The sequence below is a fragment of the Papaver somniferum genome, chromosome 4 (assembly GCF_003573695.1).
Source record: "Papaver somniferum cultivar HN1 chromosome 4, ASM357369v1, whole genome shotgun sequence".
Taxonomy (NCBI): domain Eukaryota; kingdom Viridiplantae; phylum Streptophyta; class Magnoliopsida; order Ranunculales; family Papaveraceae; genus Papaver; species Papaver somniferum.
Window position 1 is genome coordinate 134040554 of NC_039361.1, and position 19425 is coordinate 134059978.

The 19425-nt window shown below is 36.6% G+C and overlaps 2 protein-coding genes across 2 annotated transcripts; one reads left to right on the forward strand and one right to left on the reverse strand.

The window, feature by feature from the left end:
* The first annotated feature begins 12241 nt into the window (after window positions 1–12241).
* Window positions 12242–13088, forward strand: LOC113276637 (protein SHOOT GRAVITROPISM 5-like). Its single transcript, XM_026526262.1, has one exon. It carries the CDS (start codon window positions 12328–12330, stop codon window positions 12934–12936), a length of 609 nt encoding a protein of 202 aa, XP_026382047.1. The 5' UTR covers window positions 12242–12327; the 3' UTR covers window positions 12937–13088.
* A 1309-nt stretch (window positions 13089–14397) lies between these two features.
* LOC113276638 (acetolactate synthase 3, chloroplastic-like) lies at window positions 14398–16906 on the reverse strand. Its single transcript, XM_026526263.1, has one exon. The coding sequence runs from the start codon at window positions 16796–16798 to the stop codon at window positions 14810–14812; it is 1989 nt and encodes a 662-aa protein (XP_026382048.1). The 5' UTR covers window positions 16799–16906; the 3' UTR covers window positions 14398–14809.
* Between the last annotated feature and the right edge of the window lie 2519 nt (window positions 16907–19425).

The window sequence follows — 19425 nt, forward strand, 5'->3', positions numbered from 1 at the left end:
TATGTTGGTTCACAAAAAGTTAACCGAGGTTAGCCATATGATTACTCTCATATCAACCTTATTCATCTCAACCATAACTAGTTCAAATGACTCAAATGAAACTAGTTAAAGAGTTGTTCAATTGCAATAGAAAACACAATTGAAACCAAATCGGTTTGATTCACTTGAATCAATCATGAACATTATATCCACGGTTTGCAAAGATTGCATTCCTCATGATTTAAATGTTTAAGTAAATGAACTGACCGATTTGATAAAGTAGCCAGCTTAAGTATGCTTACGGGTATGCGTACTTAAGCAACCGGATTTGAGTTTGTTTAGTTTCCAAACCCAGCAGAAATTTTTGGTTCGAAAACTTCCGCTAGTATGCGTACGGGTACGCATACTTAAGGTGACTAGTTAATAATTTGTCAAAACCAAACTGAGCAGAAATTTTTGGTTCGAAAACTTCCGCCAGTATGCGTATGGGTAGGCATACTTAACATGTCTCCTTCACCAATTTTGTATACACACATATGTATACACTTGGCTCCAAGTTTATGGATTTATACACTAACGTGCGAACACACTATATATGCTTATATCCAAACATGGTTACATTCTCAACTCTTTATTTCAATCATTGAAACATTCTTCTATAATGACAATAGCCGTTTTCACACACTATTAGCATCAAAGCAATTTTTAAGATATAGAAATAATCATTATCATAATATTCCAAGTCTTACACCAAATGATTGTATCACACAAACCATGTAAGATGTTACTCCGAAATTTACTCATGATATAAGATGAACTTGGTCGAAGCGAAAACTTACCAACACATATTTCGAGAAATATGTAAGCGAGACATACTCAGCTCGAAATCTCAAATGTGTATAGAGAAAACTATATCTTAACACGATTTATGTCTCAATATAGGAGATAGTAGAAATAAACTTTCCAAGTGATAGATGAGTTCAAGTCTCCATATACCTTTTGTCGAAGAAGTTTCACAAGCTCCCCTTAGTAGTTCTTCGTCTTCAAATGATGAAATCTGTGAAATCTAAGCTCAACTTCACTATCTATGTCCTAGTCCAAGACATCTATAATAGGCTAGAAATCAAGACTTACAGTTTTGATCACTAACATTGACAAACGTGCTTGAGATAACAATGCATGCGAGTTCGACCGAGCAGTGCTCTAACAATCTCCCTCTTTGCTAAGTACTCCATGATCCTAAAGGTTATAAGTTCAGCATCACAGTTGTTGAAGATCCGTAGCGATAACAATGAGAAAAAAAATGCTTTCAATCATTGTTATACGGTGTCATAGTATTATTATACAACATCAAAGTCCAATTGTATCACAACTTTGACAACAATACTATGGTGATATGTATCATTCCCCCTTAGTCAATATTTTATCTCAACATGAAAACCACTCCCCCTTACATAATGATCCGTAAACCGTATGTATTTGTAGTATCACACTACACATTAATTCTCCCCCTTTTTGTCAATATAAATTGGCAAAGGTACGAAAACTAGTGGGATCCTCATGAAATTTTCACATAGATAGTTCATGACCAAAAGAGAATACCATATCAACTTATTTAGATGCCATCATAAAGCCAAAGCTAAATGCATTCATCAAGGAGTTTATAAAGATACAAGATAACCCCTAATATTCCACATCCGCACTCCCCACAAAGATTTGACAATTAAGCACAAGTTCAAAATGAACTCTCCTCCATAAAATGTCATTCCCGAAAGAACAACAAAGGCGACCTTGTTTTTACAAGAAAAGAAGGATTTCTTTGGACAAAATCAAATCACATGAAAACATGAATTTGAATCCAAAGTATTCAATTGAATTATCTACAAAATAAATTCATGAGTAATCGAATCGAAATGCATAATTAAATTAACCACAAGAAAACCCATGATTAATTTAATTGGAATTACACAACTAAATTAACCACAAAAGTGATCAATTCAATTGGTCATGCGCGACATAAGAGAACTTACATATCAACAACTAAAATAACCAAAAGAGAATGATCAATTTAGTTGGTCATGCTCAAACATAAGGAACCTTACGGAGCAGCACAGTATATGCAGAAAGATGTGGATCGGAGATCGACCATCACTATTTGCACAATGACATATAATAGACTTAATCCTTGTAAACAAAAGTTTTATCCTTTCTTCCATCAAAACAATGACATAAAACGCTTTAACTTTTGTAAAGTCAAAAGTTCATTCTATCTTCTATCAATACATTGATACCGACATAATAGAGATAATTTTTGAACAAGTATGGGACAGTCACAGGTTCATGGACGTAAACAACATATCCCATAACAGTTTGCAGTATATAAAATCATAAAGATTAAAATTGCAAAAAAAAAATAAAATAAATCATCTTCCAAAAACTTAGAATTTAAATAAATAAATCTAAAAACAATGAAGATGAAAATCGTTGGACATAGCTATGTGTACTCACGATAATGGCTATTCCAAACCCTAGTTATTCTTCTAAAAACATAAGAAATAAATTCTCAAAGGAAGATTTACTAGACATATAAACTCAGACGAGATTAGAAACCATGGAACGGACAAGGGCAAGTTCATCAGTTGTTTTCTTTAGATCCTCCTTCAAAAACACTAGATTCTTTGAAGCAATCTCGAGATGTTCACGCACGACCTCAAAATCTTGAAGAATATTTCCAAACAATTGAACATACATCTGGATTGGAAGATCTTTTTCATGATCAATTTCTTTATAGAAAATAACGGGAATGGAATCATCATCAAGTTCAAAGGTTACATCATCAAAGTTGTCTTCCTTTTTTCTTCCTTCCATTGTGCACTTGCTCAATCAATCCCAGAAAGTCTCTTGGCGTTACCGAACTAGTATATGTATATCAAGGACTTGATACATATTTAAAGGAAAAATACCACAAGAGAAACTAGGGTTTCTTGTAAACGTCTAGTAACGGTCCAATGTGCACAGATACAAGATTAATACCCAAGCCAAGGTCTTTTAACGGATGGAGCAAATAGGTTGAGAAGATGACAGGAGTCATTGATACAAGGTGACTCGACTGTCATTCTAGGAAGATAAACTAGTGTATCTTAAGAAGGAAAAAGGTAAACAATTTTAAAATCAAACTGTTTGGAGCAAACTACAGGAAGAGAGAACACTGTCATCACAATACAACACATACCATTTGTCAAGAAGAATATCTTCGTTGGGGGTTATGTGTATCTTCTCATTGGTCCATAGAGAGGATACACATAAAGGAATAGTCAAGTTGTATATTGATGAACATGAAATTCATCAGTGGTGTTGACACACTCCTTTTTACTCTCCTCCCTTATACTAGAATTATTAATAGAATAACAAGGGTTACCTGGATCAGCTACATTCCTTGCCTTCTTGATCTTGCGTTTGAGGCCTTTGATACTGGCCTTGAGTTTCGAGACACGATTGTTGACGTGAATGTAATCAGGAATATCAGCAAGATCATTATTGAGGGAAAGAGAGAAGTTTAAAGAATTTTCCTTTCTTCGACACCTTTTTCTTCTTACAGGTCTTTCAGAATTATCAGTCATCCACACAACATTGTTCTTTTTACAGTTGTAAGTAGAAGAAACGTTGTGGTCATAATCAGAAAAAGCCTCGATGCAGCCTTTTTTATGATTGTGGAATGAGTTTTTAACTGGACACTGAGGAACAGGTTTAACAACTTCTTTCGACATCCAAACAAGAATATTGTGAAGTTTTTCATTCCGTATACGAAGCTGACGTCTTCTTTCAACATGACCTTTCTTTCCGAAATAATAGCAGTTGAAATGAGAGTTTTTATTTGTCCTCAACTGAGTCATTCTTGTAGGCTCTCGAACTTTACTATCAGATACATCTACGGTAGTAGAAGGATTTTTTTCCTTAAAAGAACTCATCTTACTTGTACTTAGAGCTTATATACCTTTATATCCCAGACCACGTGTATCACGATGTTCTTTGCAAGCTCCAAGCATAGAAGATAATTTTGTAGAGCTAGAATTGAACTTTTTCAAATTCTCTTCTAATGCCTTGATCCTTTTAAGAGTCGTACTAAGATCAGTCTCCAATTGTTTTTCCCGTGTGAGAAAAGTCTTTTCTATGGCGTTGAAACATTCTTGTTGAGAGACACACTTTGCATCGGTTTCTGCAAGTTTTTCTTTCAACACAAGGAGATTCTAACGAAGATCATCACATTCATACATTTTTGAACATATATCTTCGTTACGAACTTTAAGAGTAGCTTGTAATAGGCTATCATAACCCTTAAAGAGTTTTCTCAATTTTCTGCTTTTAACGCAGAGAGGAGTTAGAAATTCAGCCAAGCAAGATGTTGACTTCTTTTTCTTTAGAAGACGATAAAATAGGAGGATGTACTGTGACACTTCTTCTCCAACATCTTGCCCCTCTTCTAAATTGCTCTCATCAGAGAGATCATCTAATTGTTCGTCAATACGAGGTTCCCAGTTAAGAGTGGGTTTAAACGATGAAGAAGATGTGACCAAGTTCTCAGGAATATCAGGATTTTTATCCAAGCTTTCCGGAACTGGTGATGCGTGTTTATAGATACCACATATGTCTATATCAGATCGCTACAAACACAGACTTATGAGGTCTTTAATGTGTTTGCCTGCTCTGATATCAATTGAAAATGCGGGGGTCTAACAACCACACCCAACAATTCGTTTGGAAATATGAGAGGACTTACTCGAATATACTTTCTAGGGAATCAACTAGACAGTCAGACTCAATCTAGAATAAAGTATATCAAAGAGTTTAATATCTCTAACTCTTAATTCAATCTGCAATCAACAAATGGTAATCTGCGAGCCCGATTGAATAAAAGGAGTAACTTGAACGGTACCAAAGACCAATGTTCAAGTGTCGATCAATGTATATCAACAACCCAAGGTTGGATATTCTAATTGATTGATCTTAACGCACAACCTGTGATATTTCAATTATATAACAAAATATAATGCGGAAAAGAAATAACACAGACACCAGAATTTTTTTAACGAGGAAACTACAAATGCAGAAAAACCCTGGGACCTATTCCAGATTGAACACCACACAGACACTAGCCTACTACCAATTAACTTCGGACTGGACTGTAGTTGAACCCTAATCGATCTCACACTGATTCAAGATACAGTTGCACTCCTTACGTCTCTGATCCCATCAGGATACTACGCACTTGATTCTCTTAGTTGATCTCACCCATAACCAAGAGTTGCTATGACCCAAAGTCGAAGACTTGATAGACAAATCTGTCTCACACAGAAAAGTCTATAGGATTGAATAAATATGTCTCCCACAGAAATACCCAAGAGTTTTTGTTCCGTCTTTTGATAAATCAAGGTGAACAGGAACCAATTGATAACCCGGACTTATATTCCCGAAGAACAACCTAGAATTATCAATCACCTCACAATAAACTTAATCGACTAGCGAAACAAGTTATCGTGGAATCACAAACGATGAGACGAGGTGTTTGTTATTACTTTTCTATCTTGCCTATCGGAGATATAAAATCTCGAGCCAATTATTTCAATTGTACTCAACACGATAGAAACATCAAGATCATATCACGCAACTACAAAGATAATAGTTGGATATGGATTCACGATCCCAATGAAGTCTTCAAGTCGTCAACCTACAGGTCTCGAGAAGAAACCTAAGGTTAAAAGAGAATCGACTCTAGTTATGCAACTAGTAACACACATGAGGTGTGGGGATCATGTTTCCCAGTTGCTAGAGTTCTCCTTTATATAGTTTTCAAATCAGGGTTTTCAATCCAAGTTACCTTGTTAACAAAGCATTCAATATTCACTGTTAGATGAAAAACCTGATTCAACCAAGCTAATATCTTTCAACTGTTAGATCGAACTTAGCTTGTTACACACAAATGAAATGTACCCTCATTTAGGTTTATGTAACCGTACCTAAACGTGTACACCATGTTGGTTCACAAATAGTTAACCGATGTTAGCCATATGATTAATCTCATATCAACCTTATTCATCTCAACCATAACTAGTTCAAATGACTCAAATGAAACTAGTTAAAGAGTTTTTCAATTGCAATATAAAACACAATTGAAACCAAATCGGTTTGATTCACTTAAATCAATCATGAAAATTATAGCCACGGTTTCCAAAGATTGCATTCCTTATGATTTAAATGTTTAAGTCCAGATTTGACTTATAGAAAGAAGATTAGCAGTCATACCTTTAACGTATACGACATCATGAATGTCAGAAACGCTAGGTAATTTGATCGTCCCTTTCTTGCTTATGTAAGAGCATCTTCCATCTCCCAAAGTGACAGGTCCACCATCAAAATCACTTGAGTTGATAAACCATGAGAGATCTCCAGTCATGTGCCTTCTGCATCCACTATCAAGGAACCATTGAAAGGGTGATGTTGACTTCAGAGAAAAATCTCCCATACTACCACTACTAACCATTTTTGGATTTCTTGTTAGTATTGAATGTCTTTTAAGAGATTATACAAGTTGAATAACTTTTTTATGAAAATCACTAGCAACTTTTAGTCTTCTCTTGAAGGACAAACACACATGTTGAAAGTGATTCTGAGAACCACAAAACAAACATGTACCAACATCATCAACCTTATTCGAAAAGTTCTGAGCACTGTCAGATTTCACAAAGCCTAGACCTTGCTTATCACCTGACAAACAACAATTCTTCAAGGAAGAATTAGAGTTGTCATTTAATACCTTTGAAAAAGACTTTACGGACTTCAAATCCTCAAGCTTTGTAATTTCTGCACCAAGATCAGAATTGATCTGGATTTGTTTACCTAACTTTTTCTGGAGCTCAACAACGTCTTCAGAGAAATATTGAGAATTAGGTTTTTTGATATAACTTTCGCAATGAGATCCATCAATTTCCTTTATCCATCGATCAGGATTCTCAACCTTTTCGATGGTTTCTAGAACACACTCGATGTTGAGTTTATCCATTTCTGCTGAAGCGTTTTCAGAGAAAATTTCGTCCATATCAGATCGTTACAAACACAGACTTATAAGGTCTTTAATGTGTTTGCCTGCGCTGATACCAATTGAAAATGTATGGGTCTAACAACCACACCCAACAATTCGTTTGGCAATCTGAGAGGACTTACTCCAATATACTTTCTAGAGAATCAACTAGACAGTCAGACTCAATCTAGAATAAAGTATATCAAAGAGTTTAATATCTCTAACTCTTAATTCAATCCGCAATCAACAAATAGAAATCTGCGAGCCCGATTGAATAAGAGGAGTAACTTGAACGGTACCAAAGACCAATGTTCAAGTACCAATCAATGTAAATCAACAACCCAAGGTTGGATATTCTAATTGATTGATCTTAACGCACAACCTGTGATATTTCAATTATATAACAAAATATAATGCGGTAGAGAAATAACACAGACACCAGAATTTTTTTAACGAGGAAACCGCAAATGCAGAAAAACCCCGGGACCTAGTCCAGATTGAACACCACACTGTGTTAAGATGCTTTAGGCACTAGTCTACTACCAATTAACTTCGGACTGGACTTTAGTTGAACCCAAATCAATCTCACACTGATTCAAGGTACAGTTGCGCTCCTTATATCTCTGATCCCAGCAGGATACTACGCACTTGATTCCCTTAGTTGACCTTACCCACAACCAAGAGTTGCTACGACCCAAAGTCGAAGACTTGATAGACAAATCTGTCTCACACAGAAAAGTTTATAGGATTGAGTAAATATGTCTCCCACAGAAATACCCAAGAGTTTTTGTTCCGTCTTTTGATAAATCAAGGTGAACATGAACCAATTGATAACCCGGACTTGTATTCCCGAAGAAAAACCTAGAATTATCAACCACCTCACAATAAACTTAATCACTAGCGAAACAAGTTATTGCGGAATCACAAACGATGAGACAAAGTGTTTGTGATTACTTTTCTATCTTGCCTATCGGAGATATAAAATCTCGAGCCAATTATTTCAATTGTACTCAACACGATAGAAACATCAAGATCATATCACGCAACTACAAAGATAATAGTTGGGTATGGATTCACAATCCCAATGAAGTCTTCAAGTCGTCAACCTACAGGTCTCGAGAAGAAACCTAAGGTTAAAAGAGAATCACTAGTTATGCAACTAGTAACACACATGAGGTGTGGGGATCATGTTTCCCAGTTGCTAGAGTTTTCCTTTATATAGTCTTCAAATCATGGTTTACAATCCAAGTTACCTTGGTAACAAAGCATTCAATATTCACCGTTAGATGAAAAACTTGATTCAACCAAGATAATATCTTTCAACTATTAGATCGAACTTAGCTTGTTACACACAAATGAAATGTACCCTCATTTAGGTTTATGTAACCGTACCTAAATGTGTACACCATGTTGGTTCACAAATAGTTAACCAAGGTTAGCCATATGATTACTCTCATATCAAACCTTATTCATCTCAACCATAACTAGTTCAAATGACTCAAATGAAACTAGTTAAAGAGTTGTTCAATTGCAATAGAAAATACAATTGAAACCAAATCGGTTTGATTCACTTGAATCAATCATGAACATTATAGCGACGGTTTGCAAAGATTGCATTCCTTATTATTTAAATGTTTAAGTCCATGAACTGACGATTTGACAAAGTAACCAGCTTAAGTATGTGTACGGGTATGCGTACTTAAGCAACCGGATTTGAGTTTGTTTAGTTTCCAAACTCAGCAGAAATTTTCGGTTCGAAAACTTCTGCCAGTATGCGTACGGGTACGCATACTTAAGGTGACTAGTTAAGAGTTTGTCAAAACCAAACTCAGCTGAAATTTTCGGTTTGAAAACTTCTGTCAGTATGCGTACGGGTACGCATACTTAACCTGTTTCCTTCACCAATTTCGTATACACACATATGCATACACTTGGCTCCCGGTTTATGGATTTATACACTAATGTGCGAACACACTATATATACTTATATCCAAACATGGTTACATTCTCAACTCTTTATTTCAATAATTGAAACATTCTTCTATAACGAAAATAGCCGTGTTCACACAGTATAAGCATCAAAGCAATTTTCAAGATATTGAAATAATCATTATCGAATTCCAAGCCTACATCAAATGATTGTATCACACAAACCATGTAAGATGTTACTCGGAAATTTTCTCATGATATAAGATGAACTTGGTCGAAGCGAAATCTTACCAACACATATTTCGAGAAATATGTAAGCGAGATATACTCAGCTCGAAATCTCAAATGTGTATAGAGAAAACTATATCTTAACACGACTTATGTCTCAATATAGGAGACAGTAGAAATAGAATTTTCAAGTGATAGATGAGTTCAAGTCTCCACATACATTTTGTCGAACAAGTTTCACAAGCTACCCTTAGTAGTTCTTCGTCTTCAAATGATGAACTATGTGAAATCTATGCTCAACTACACTATCTATGTCCTAGTTCGAGACATCTATAAATAGGTTAGAAATCAAGACTTATAATTTTGATCACTAACATTTACAAACATGCTTGAGATAGCAACGCATGCGAGTTCGACCGTGCAGTGCTCTAACACTCATAATCTTAACATAACGGGTGCTGGTATCCAACGGATTTTTAAGACAACGACCGCATCCAATCCAAATTCCATTAGATCCCACAAATTATACCCTGACCCAGTCTATTAATGTACGGGTTGGACACCCACCGATAAAAAAAGAACGCGCGATTGGGAGATACTTATATTAATTGGGGGACATGAATTACTAACCCCATCCAATAGTGTCCGCTAAGGGGTTTTGTGGGCGGAAATACTAAAATACCCTTCCATTTAAATTAAAATTAAAAACTAAAAAACAAAATCAAAATCAAATCCTAACAAGTTCTTAAAGATAAGTTAACTTGAATTGTTGTTGAGCAAGAAGAAGAAGAAGAAATGGCTTCATTGAGAAGGTACATGATACCCAATCATATTTAAAGTGTTGTTGTTGTTTTAAAACTTCGTTTGGGTTAGAATCATAAACTGAAACTTTCAGTTTCAGTTTCAATCCACTCCTGGCTTGTGTTCATGATGAATACCCTACTGTTTTTTGTGCCGGCATGGTTTTTAGGATGAATACCATGCCGATACTAGTGCCAGCATATATTTTAGGATGAATACCATGCCGGTACTGAGTGTCGGCATAGTATTTCAGGATGAATAGCATGCCGAAACTTGCTATTTCGGACAGATTTTTCTGTATGTTTTTGTTCGCAAACCGGAACGGTTCACTTGGGAATCGACCATGCCGGCACCACTACCGGCATGCTCGATAATGAACTTTTTGTGACAGTAGTGTACTTACAATTCAAAATTGGGGATATTGTGTATCGGCATGGTGAAAGTATGAATACCATGCCGATTTGGTCCCTGCCGGCATGGTGTTCATACTTTTACCATGCCGGCACTGAGTTTTTCAGGCGTAACAATGGTGGATTCAATGAAAAAAAAATCAAATTTCAATACATTAATACCTATATATGACTAATTGGAGCACTTGTATATTCAACTTGTTTACTTTCCTGGGTTGGTTCTTCACCTAAACCTTCGTGATCATAAATATCTTGATTTAATATTGCTGCATCAACAAATTCAATGATAATGATTTATTCTAATGATTATCAAACTAATATATTAACTTAATTAATTATATTTAATCACTAAACATGATTAGTGAGGGATAGATTAGAAATTAGTTAAATTACATGGATTAGGGGTGACTCTGATTTACTATTTATATCCCGTTTTTATCTTTTTTCTCTATCCCCAATAATATAAGTAATCCCAATCGCGCGTTCTAAGAAAATGGGTGAGACGTTTCAAGTCCGCGGATTCCATTCCAAATGCCCTCCCCTTAACATCATGAAGTCCTTTAACATGCTTCTCCCCCAACGAATAGTTCATTTTACAGACGTGGCTTCAAAAGTAAGAAACCCACGCAATTAAGTCATGCTATTTGTGGGATATTATAATGTCATTTAAAAAGTCGTAATTAGTTAGTTAACATTTTTAGTGTGTGCCAGTTATGGGAGACCATGGATCGGTATGAACCGGTTTTCATCCCATTTGCATCCAATCCAATGCATTATGAATTTTCAAATTTGATATCCACATTCAATCAAGCAGCCAATGAATGCACGGATGGACGGATTATATACGGATAATTAACGAGTTTTTTTTATAAGTTGATCATGGACGATTAAGAACGAGAAGAGAAGCAGTTAAATCCCTTAAGAGAACAATTAGACATCACACCATGTTTTGGCTTTGTTGCAAGGTAACATGTGGTCTGTGGCAAAATTCATAATGCAATGTCACTCGGTCAGCACTCTGATTCCAAGTTATATATGAAACTAAGTTGTTAAGGTACGTGAATGTGAATTGCAGGATTAAAACTATGCATTTGTACCAAACAGAAATGGTAAAGACATCACTATGTGAAAGCCAACATAAGTCTAAAAATAATATTGTTGAAATAGTAATCGAATTTTATAAAGATAATCAACCTAAATTACATAGATGCTCTACTTTTAACGGGTCTGGATGTCCAACAGATTTTTTATGGTTGTACCCGGACCCAATCTCTAATTCGTCAGATTTCAAAAATCTCATCCGCTTCCAGCCCACTAACTGACATTCAAGACACCCGTAAAAATACCGTTGGATGAACCTAATCCGCGGATTCCGGGCCAAATACTCACTCCTAATGCCAGTGCACAACAAGTCGTCAGCTGAGATGATCTTACAGCCGAGATGAACACTTAATTTGCGTCCATTCTCAGCTGGAAGTTAGAAACACTAAATTTGAATTATGAAGAAAAGTTGGAAAAGTGGCATAACTTTAAGCATAGTAATGTGCTTAGTTGCCTGAGTAGTAAGTGGATGATGTTTTTATAATTGAAGCTGAAACAAAAGTTTCTCATCCTAGACAATTGCCTAACTGAAGAACGTGAAGTTTTCATCTTTTTCTTTTTCAATCACATGAGAATATGATAATTACCCACCACTCTTCTCCCTAAAGACAATCTCGGTAAAAAAAATAATACAGACCCCTCAAATCTCATGGGCATTGCAGTCATTTATTTGTTTGTTTGTTCCTTGTGTTTGATATATATATGCACAGAGAAGATCTTTGGTGTATAGTGTCATGAAACTGCATGTTCAAACCCTACATCTAAAATCACTTATAGTCCAATAAAGTTCCTCTCTAATATCCCATGGAGGAAGAACATCATCATTATAAGGGGAAAGAGCTTCAACTCCTACCAACTCCAAGACCAGCAATGTCTTCTTCAACTACAACTTCAAGGTGTGTTACTACTACTGCAACATTATGGAGATCAGCATCATCGTCGTCTTCGGTACTCGACCATCATTTTAATGCCCCTCCTTCAACAGTATCATCATTATCATCTTCTCTTGACCTTCAATTGTCCATTAGCCTTCATCCGAATCGACCACCACCACAGTCGGAGTTTATGAGTCCCACCTTCCTACACTACCCAGGTGATCACACAAAGAAGACAACCGCTACTAATAATCAACACCTGGGCTTCAGTAGTACTATTGATGCTTTAAAGTGGCAAACTGCGGAGCAAATTCGATTGGCCAAGCTAGAGATGGCTTATGCAGAACGCGTTAGGGAGCTGACCAGAAGGGAGATGGAAGTAGCACAGTCTGAATTTGCAAGAGCTAGGCACATATGGCAGATAGCAAGAGAAGATGTAGAAAAGGCAGAGAGACTAAAGGAAAGGGCAACTAGAAGGGTTGACTCTACCTGCATGGAGATCACTTGTCAATCTTGTCGTCGACGATTTCTACGATAGTAATTCACCTGTCGTTTTAGTATCCAAATTATTGCTGAGATCCATGTATTACACGACCGAGTAGTCCTGGTTAGATTAGTTTCTGTTCAGATTTTCTGTTCCTGCCAATATCCTCAAATTGAACTAGTTGGTGTTTATTGTTTTACATAAAATCTTGAGCTCACTCAATAACAGCAACCAAAACACCACGACCCTGCAATTATATTTCTTCAAGAGGTTACCAAAATTTTAAATAAGTCCCTGAAAATCTTGAGTACAGATATTCTAATAACTTGGATCAAACTTTTTGTGAAAGAGTTGATACTAATCCAACCAGATAGGCAGAAACAAGAAGTTTGAATTACAACAGTGACAGTAGATAACTAGGTACTGTTGAAACCCGTTGAGAATGGAAGAGATGTTCATAATGAGACTGACTGAAATCAGAAAGATTAAGTCTCCTGATTCAGAACTTTTTATGTCCACAAGATAACACATGAAAACAATACAAATGGAGGTAATGGAGTGGTCAATGTCAAGACAAGACTCACTAGAAAACTGCAGGGATTGAATTGTCTTCATCTTCTTAACTTTATTCTCTCACTAGCAGATCCATTCAACTCTCAGTAAACCCTACACTTATATTGGATGACACAAGGAGGAAAGGACTCGATGACAGTCTCAAGAGTCAGTGTAATGAGCACTGAACAGTTCTCACTCTCCCTTTCTCTCAAACAATTATGCTTCCTAAGACACACAGACAGATAATCTATGAAGATCACTGCAGCTGCAGCAGCAATAAGACATACAATATTAGATTCTTTCATAAAAGCAAAGTCATACTAATAATCAGAAGAAACAAAGAGTTTCAGAAGAAAATCCAAAAAAAAAACAATACATCAGTGATTTGGCAAATCATAGAACTTTTACCTCCCAAACTTTCCTCTCATAATAATAACACCATAATAAACAGTCTGTAGTACATTAGACTTTTACCTATTTTAGTATAAACCCTATTTTCCTTCTTATGGGATGAGCTTATACAGTTTATTGTTACAGATTAAGATATAATTGATTACATCTGCATAATTATAGTCTACTTGGTCTCAACTATACGAAGTTGGTATTAGATTTTGTACAGTGGCTTAGTTCTGAGACAGTGGCTTGCAACATGCGGCATGGCAACAATACTCATCTTATAGATAGTTCTTACACACAAAGCATCACAGTACCAGATGGTGAAAACTGGAACTGACTGAGCTATCTTAGTGGGTCTATGAAAAAAAGAACAAGCTGAACCACAAGGGAAGGGGTTTTGGTTGTTGAGTACAATGGCTACAAGCCCAATATCCTAACCCTCCAGTAACTCTAGTCTCTAGCTGATGTTGTTCATAAGGCATTGAACCAAGATTCATAACTAACCTCTTATTCTCAGCAAAATGTTGTTTCAAGTTCAGTGTTAAAACTTAAAAAAAAAAAGCAGGAACGAAAGCTCTTTTTTATTATTCAATAGTGCACAAATGCTCAGCAAGCTTCAAAAGCATCCAGCGCGTTCTCCTGAGACCATTACCACAGGCAAGACCAGAAATACATCCAATCATGAACACAATCACTAACAAGGAACTTCTATTTTATTAAAAAAGTTTGACATTAAAGTTGAGCAGCAGGGCAAGTAGGAGTTGCATATAGTGAACAAGCTTGATGACACATAATTTAGGGAGACATGCTTAATATAGAACAACAAACAACTAATCTAATGCTGCTATTGAAAAAGAACTAAGACCTAACAAGCTGACAGGCTAACTGAATAAACCAAAAACAAGCCCACACCTTTAGCTTCAGGCCTGAATTTCAACATATGCACAGAGGTATCAGTACAATCATCGCAGGAAAATCAGTACTTCGTTCTACCATCACCTTCGATGATCACCTCATTAAACGAACCACCAGCAGGAATCATAGGCAACACGTGCTCTTGATGTGGCACTATGACATCCAATAAATATGGTCCAGGGGTATCCAACATCTTCTGAATGGCCGCCCTCAGTTCACTCACTTTTGTAACACGAGCAGCCGGAATATCACATGCTTCAGCAAATTTTAACATATCTGGGAAGATTTCAGAGTCTTTTGCTGGATTTCCAAGATATGTGTGAGCCCTGTTTGCCTTATAAAACCGATCCTCCCACTGAACAACCATACCCAAATGCTGATTATTCAATAGAAGAATTTTGACTGGTAAATTCTCCACCCTGACTGTTGCCAATTCCTGAACATTCATCATAAAACTTCCATCGCCATCAATGTCTACAACAATAGCTTCAGGTTTAGCAACAGCAGCTCCAATTGCAGCAGGTAACCCAAAACCCATAGCGCCTAATCCAGCAGAAGTTAACCATTGACGAGGTCCCCTATACTTGTACCATTGTGCAGCCCACATCTGATGCTGCCCAACACCAGTGCTAATAATAGCCTTCCCTTCTGTTAATTCGTCCAAAACCTTAATCGCATACTGAGGAGGAATTGCCTCTCCAAAAGTCTTAAAACTCAATGGGTAATTCTTCTTCTGTTCCATAAGCTCCTCTCTCCAAGACACGAAATCAAGTTTAAGTTTGGACATCTTTTCTTCTAACAACTTATTCAACCCCTTCAATGCCACTCCCATATCCGCACAGATAGAAACATGAGGTTGTTTGTTCTTTCCAATCTCAGCTGGATCAATATCAATGTGAACAATTTTCGACCTGCTAGCGAACGCTTCAATCTTTCCTGTCACACGATCATCAAATCTAACACCAAAGGCAAGCAACAAATCGGCTTTATCAACCGCATAATTAGCATATACGGTTCCATGCATTCCAAGCATTTGTAAAGAAAGTACATCAGTACAGGAATGAGCACCCAAACCCATCAATGTACTAGCAACAGGAATTCCAGTCAACTCAACAAACCGTCTCAATTCTTCACTATAATTTATACACCCACCACCAACATATAAAACGGGTTTCTTGGATTCAGAAATTAACCTAACAACCTGTTCTAATAGGTTATGTTCAGGTGATTTTGGTGCTCGAGACATATACCCAGGTAATTTCATAGGGGTATCCCATTTAGGCACTACAAGCTGTTGTTGTACATCTTTAGGGATATCAATAAGTACTGGACCTGGTCGGCCTGATGTAGCTAGAAAAAATGCTTCTTTGACAACACGAGGAATATCATCAACATCAAGGACGAGGTAATTATGTTTAGTAATCGATCTTGTTACCTCAACAATAGGAGTTTCTTGAAATGCATCAGTACCAATCATCCTCCTAGGTACTTGACCAGTTACAGCAACAATTGGGATGCTGTCGAGTAATGCATCGGCAAGACCGCTAACAAGATTAGTAGCACCAGGGCCAGAAGTAGCAATGCAGACACCAGGTAAACCAGAAGCACGAGCATAACCTTCAGCAGAAAAAATCCCACCTTGTTCGTGTCTAGGTAGAACATTTCTAATACTTGAAGATCTAGTTAAAGCTTGATGTATCTCCATTGATGCACCACCTGGATATGCAAAAACATTTGTTACTCCTTCGCGTTCTAATGCTTCAACGAGAACATCAGCCCCTTTTCTTGGTTCATCATCTTTGTATCTAGATACAAATGGAGGAGGAGATACGGAGGTGGTGTGGGTGGTGGAAATGGGTGTTTCAGTGGTTATAGCTTTGGGTTTGTTGGATTGGTTTCTAGATGATGAGTTTGTGATATGTAGAGGACGAGAAGAAATGAATTTTGTTGGGATTGAAAGAAGATTGGATTTGGAGAAAAGGGGTTTCGAAGAATTGAAGGAAGATGGTAAAGGTAATGGGTTTTTAAGATTTGTAGTGATGGACGCCATTGCTGTTAGATCTCCAAAGCAAGTTCAGAGGAGAAGGAGACGCAGAAAAGGAGAGGAGGTGTATCTCTGCTGTGTTACCTGTGTAGGGTTTTTTGGAAAACGGTTTTCAATGTTTTCCTTTAAATAAGCAAATTGAACTTTACTAAAATACCCTTCATTCTCCGGGGGATATTTTTTTGTTGAAACAAAAGTGTGTGGGAGAATGCAAATGAATTATCACGCGGATTAGTGTTTATGTGAATTTATTGCTCAGGATCTTACACCGGGCAAATCTAATCTACCTTTTCTTTTCCGGTATTTATTTCGCGCAATAAGAGCTTGTTGGAACTGGAAAATTTACGGGGATGCTCATAAGTTCCAGATGGATTTCTTGATAGTGTTGAAGGGAGATATTGAAGTGGTGGAATTACCCAGCTTATGGATTAAATAAAACTAACAATTGTTCGATCCACGAACAACACTGGCAAAGCAGCACCTTATTGACCTCGAACCTTGGAGGGTATTGCAGTAAAATAGTATGAAGGAACTCTTTGTTATCGCGGGACTTAAACCAATCAATTGCCTAGTCCTATTGGAGTCATAAAGAAAATGTAAAGAATAGTTCCACTAGAAAAAGCAGAAATCTTTGTTTGTGTTGCTATCCCACTCACGGTTAAAGAGGAAAATAAAAAAAAGGAGAAAACAGTAGGTGTATAGTTGGGAGTTATGGGGTGGTGTGGACACATGGAAGGTGGATGACCACAGGAAATTTCCAATCTGCAATCTTGCCTATCGTCATGTACACCCAATTACCCATGGGCCATGATCTGTCAGAAATGGGTTCTACTGTAGTCTGCATATTCACCCAACCCGTGGACCATGATCTGCCGGAAATAGTCAAATAGGACCAAACGGGTGCTCTGGCCCGTAGGGGTGAGCATGGGCCATTTATGAAATAAGGGTAGTTTTGACATTTGCATGATATGATCTTTCCCAAGGTTAGCATAAATCGTTTTCAGTTTTTGAGGATTGGATTGCTTATTGATTCATGAATCTTAGATTCATTGTCTTCTCTACACGTATGTTGGAAATGAAAATTACGAATGTGCATTAGAACGAACTGTCCAAAATTAGTATAAATGTTAACATAAATAAAATACAATCAGAAAATATGAGTGGCGCAATGGTGAATCTATCAAATTTATAACCTTTAGGTAAGTGGCTCGAACCTTTAGGCCACACTACATTATTGTTTTCATTTCAATATCAGATATTTGAAGGAATCTTTACGTTTCTTAGTAATACGGGCCGAATCATGATTCTTACGAGTCTAAAAACTATGGTCTTTTTTATTTTCTATTTTTCGACATTTGAATCATTTGCAACCATCAAAAACAAAAATCTACAATCCCAAGATTCAAATTAATCTATATGGTATTGTACGTGGTTTGTTTACACCGAAAAAACAAAAATCTACAGTCCCAGGATTCAAAATTAATCCATCTCGTATTGTATGTGGTTTGTTTGCACCAATGAAAGTGGTTGGTAGAAACAAATCTAGCTCGCAAAAGCCATTCCCAGAGCTAGGGGTGAGTATTTAGCTCGAAATCTGCGGACTCAATCCGGACCAACCGTATTTTTTTATAAATCTACAATCCCAAGATTCAAATTAATCTATATGGTATTGTACGTGGTTTGTTTGCACCGAAAAAACAAAAATCTACAGTCCCAGGATTCAAAATTAATCCATCTCGTATTGTATGTGGTTTGTTTGCACCAATGAAAGTGATAGGTAGAAACAAATCTAGCTCGCAAAAGCCATTCCCAGAGCTAGGGGTGAGTATTTAGCTCGAAATCTGCGGACTCAATCCGGACCAACCGTATTTTTTTATATGAGTGCCCAAACAGATTAATGTTGGATGTGAATACAGTTTTTAAGATTCAGCGGATTTTGGATTGGGCACGGGTGCAGTTTAAGAAATCTGTTGGACATCTGCACCCATAAGATTAAAAATATTTATGATATTTTTATATAATATGGGGTGAGTTTACTATTTTGATAGTCCACTATATATTTCCTCTTCATTTTTTTCCACCAAACATTTCGGGCTTGAGATTGAGATGCATATTCAACTATATTTTCATTGACTTGTCATTGTATTCAAGTCATTTTTGTTAATGTATTTTTCCAATTTAAAATTTTTAATTATAAAATAAAATCATTGGATTTTCCACATCCAATCTGTCAATCTGAGCATCCATTGGATGCTAGATTTGATGCGAATGCCATATTTAAAATCCGTCAAATTGGATTGGACGTGAATGAGATGAAAATCGATCCATCCCCTTTTGATAAATGAAATTTTTTTGTTACTATTACTTGTATTCCCACGGGAGACTTTACTTTCAAGGGAAGAGAAATCATGTGAAACTATCTCTCATAAACTTAGCGAAAGAAGTATTAGTTGGAAAAATTGAAAGTTCCCTACCAAGGATCTCTCCATGGATTTAAAAGTTTTTGTAAAACATGGAATTTCAAACTTTTTCCCTTCCACTATTTAACATGATCATTGGAGTCGAGAATTTGTCGAATTAGTTTATTTTCTCGATATTGAAGTTCAAGGTCTTGATAAATGTAGTTGGGTTAT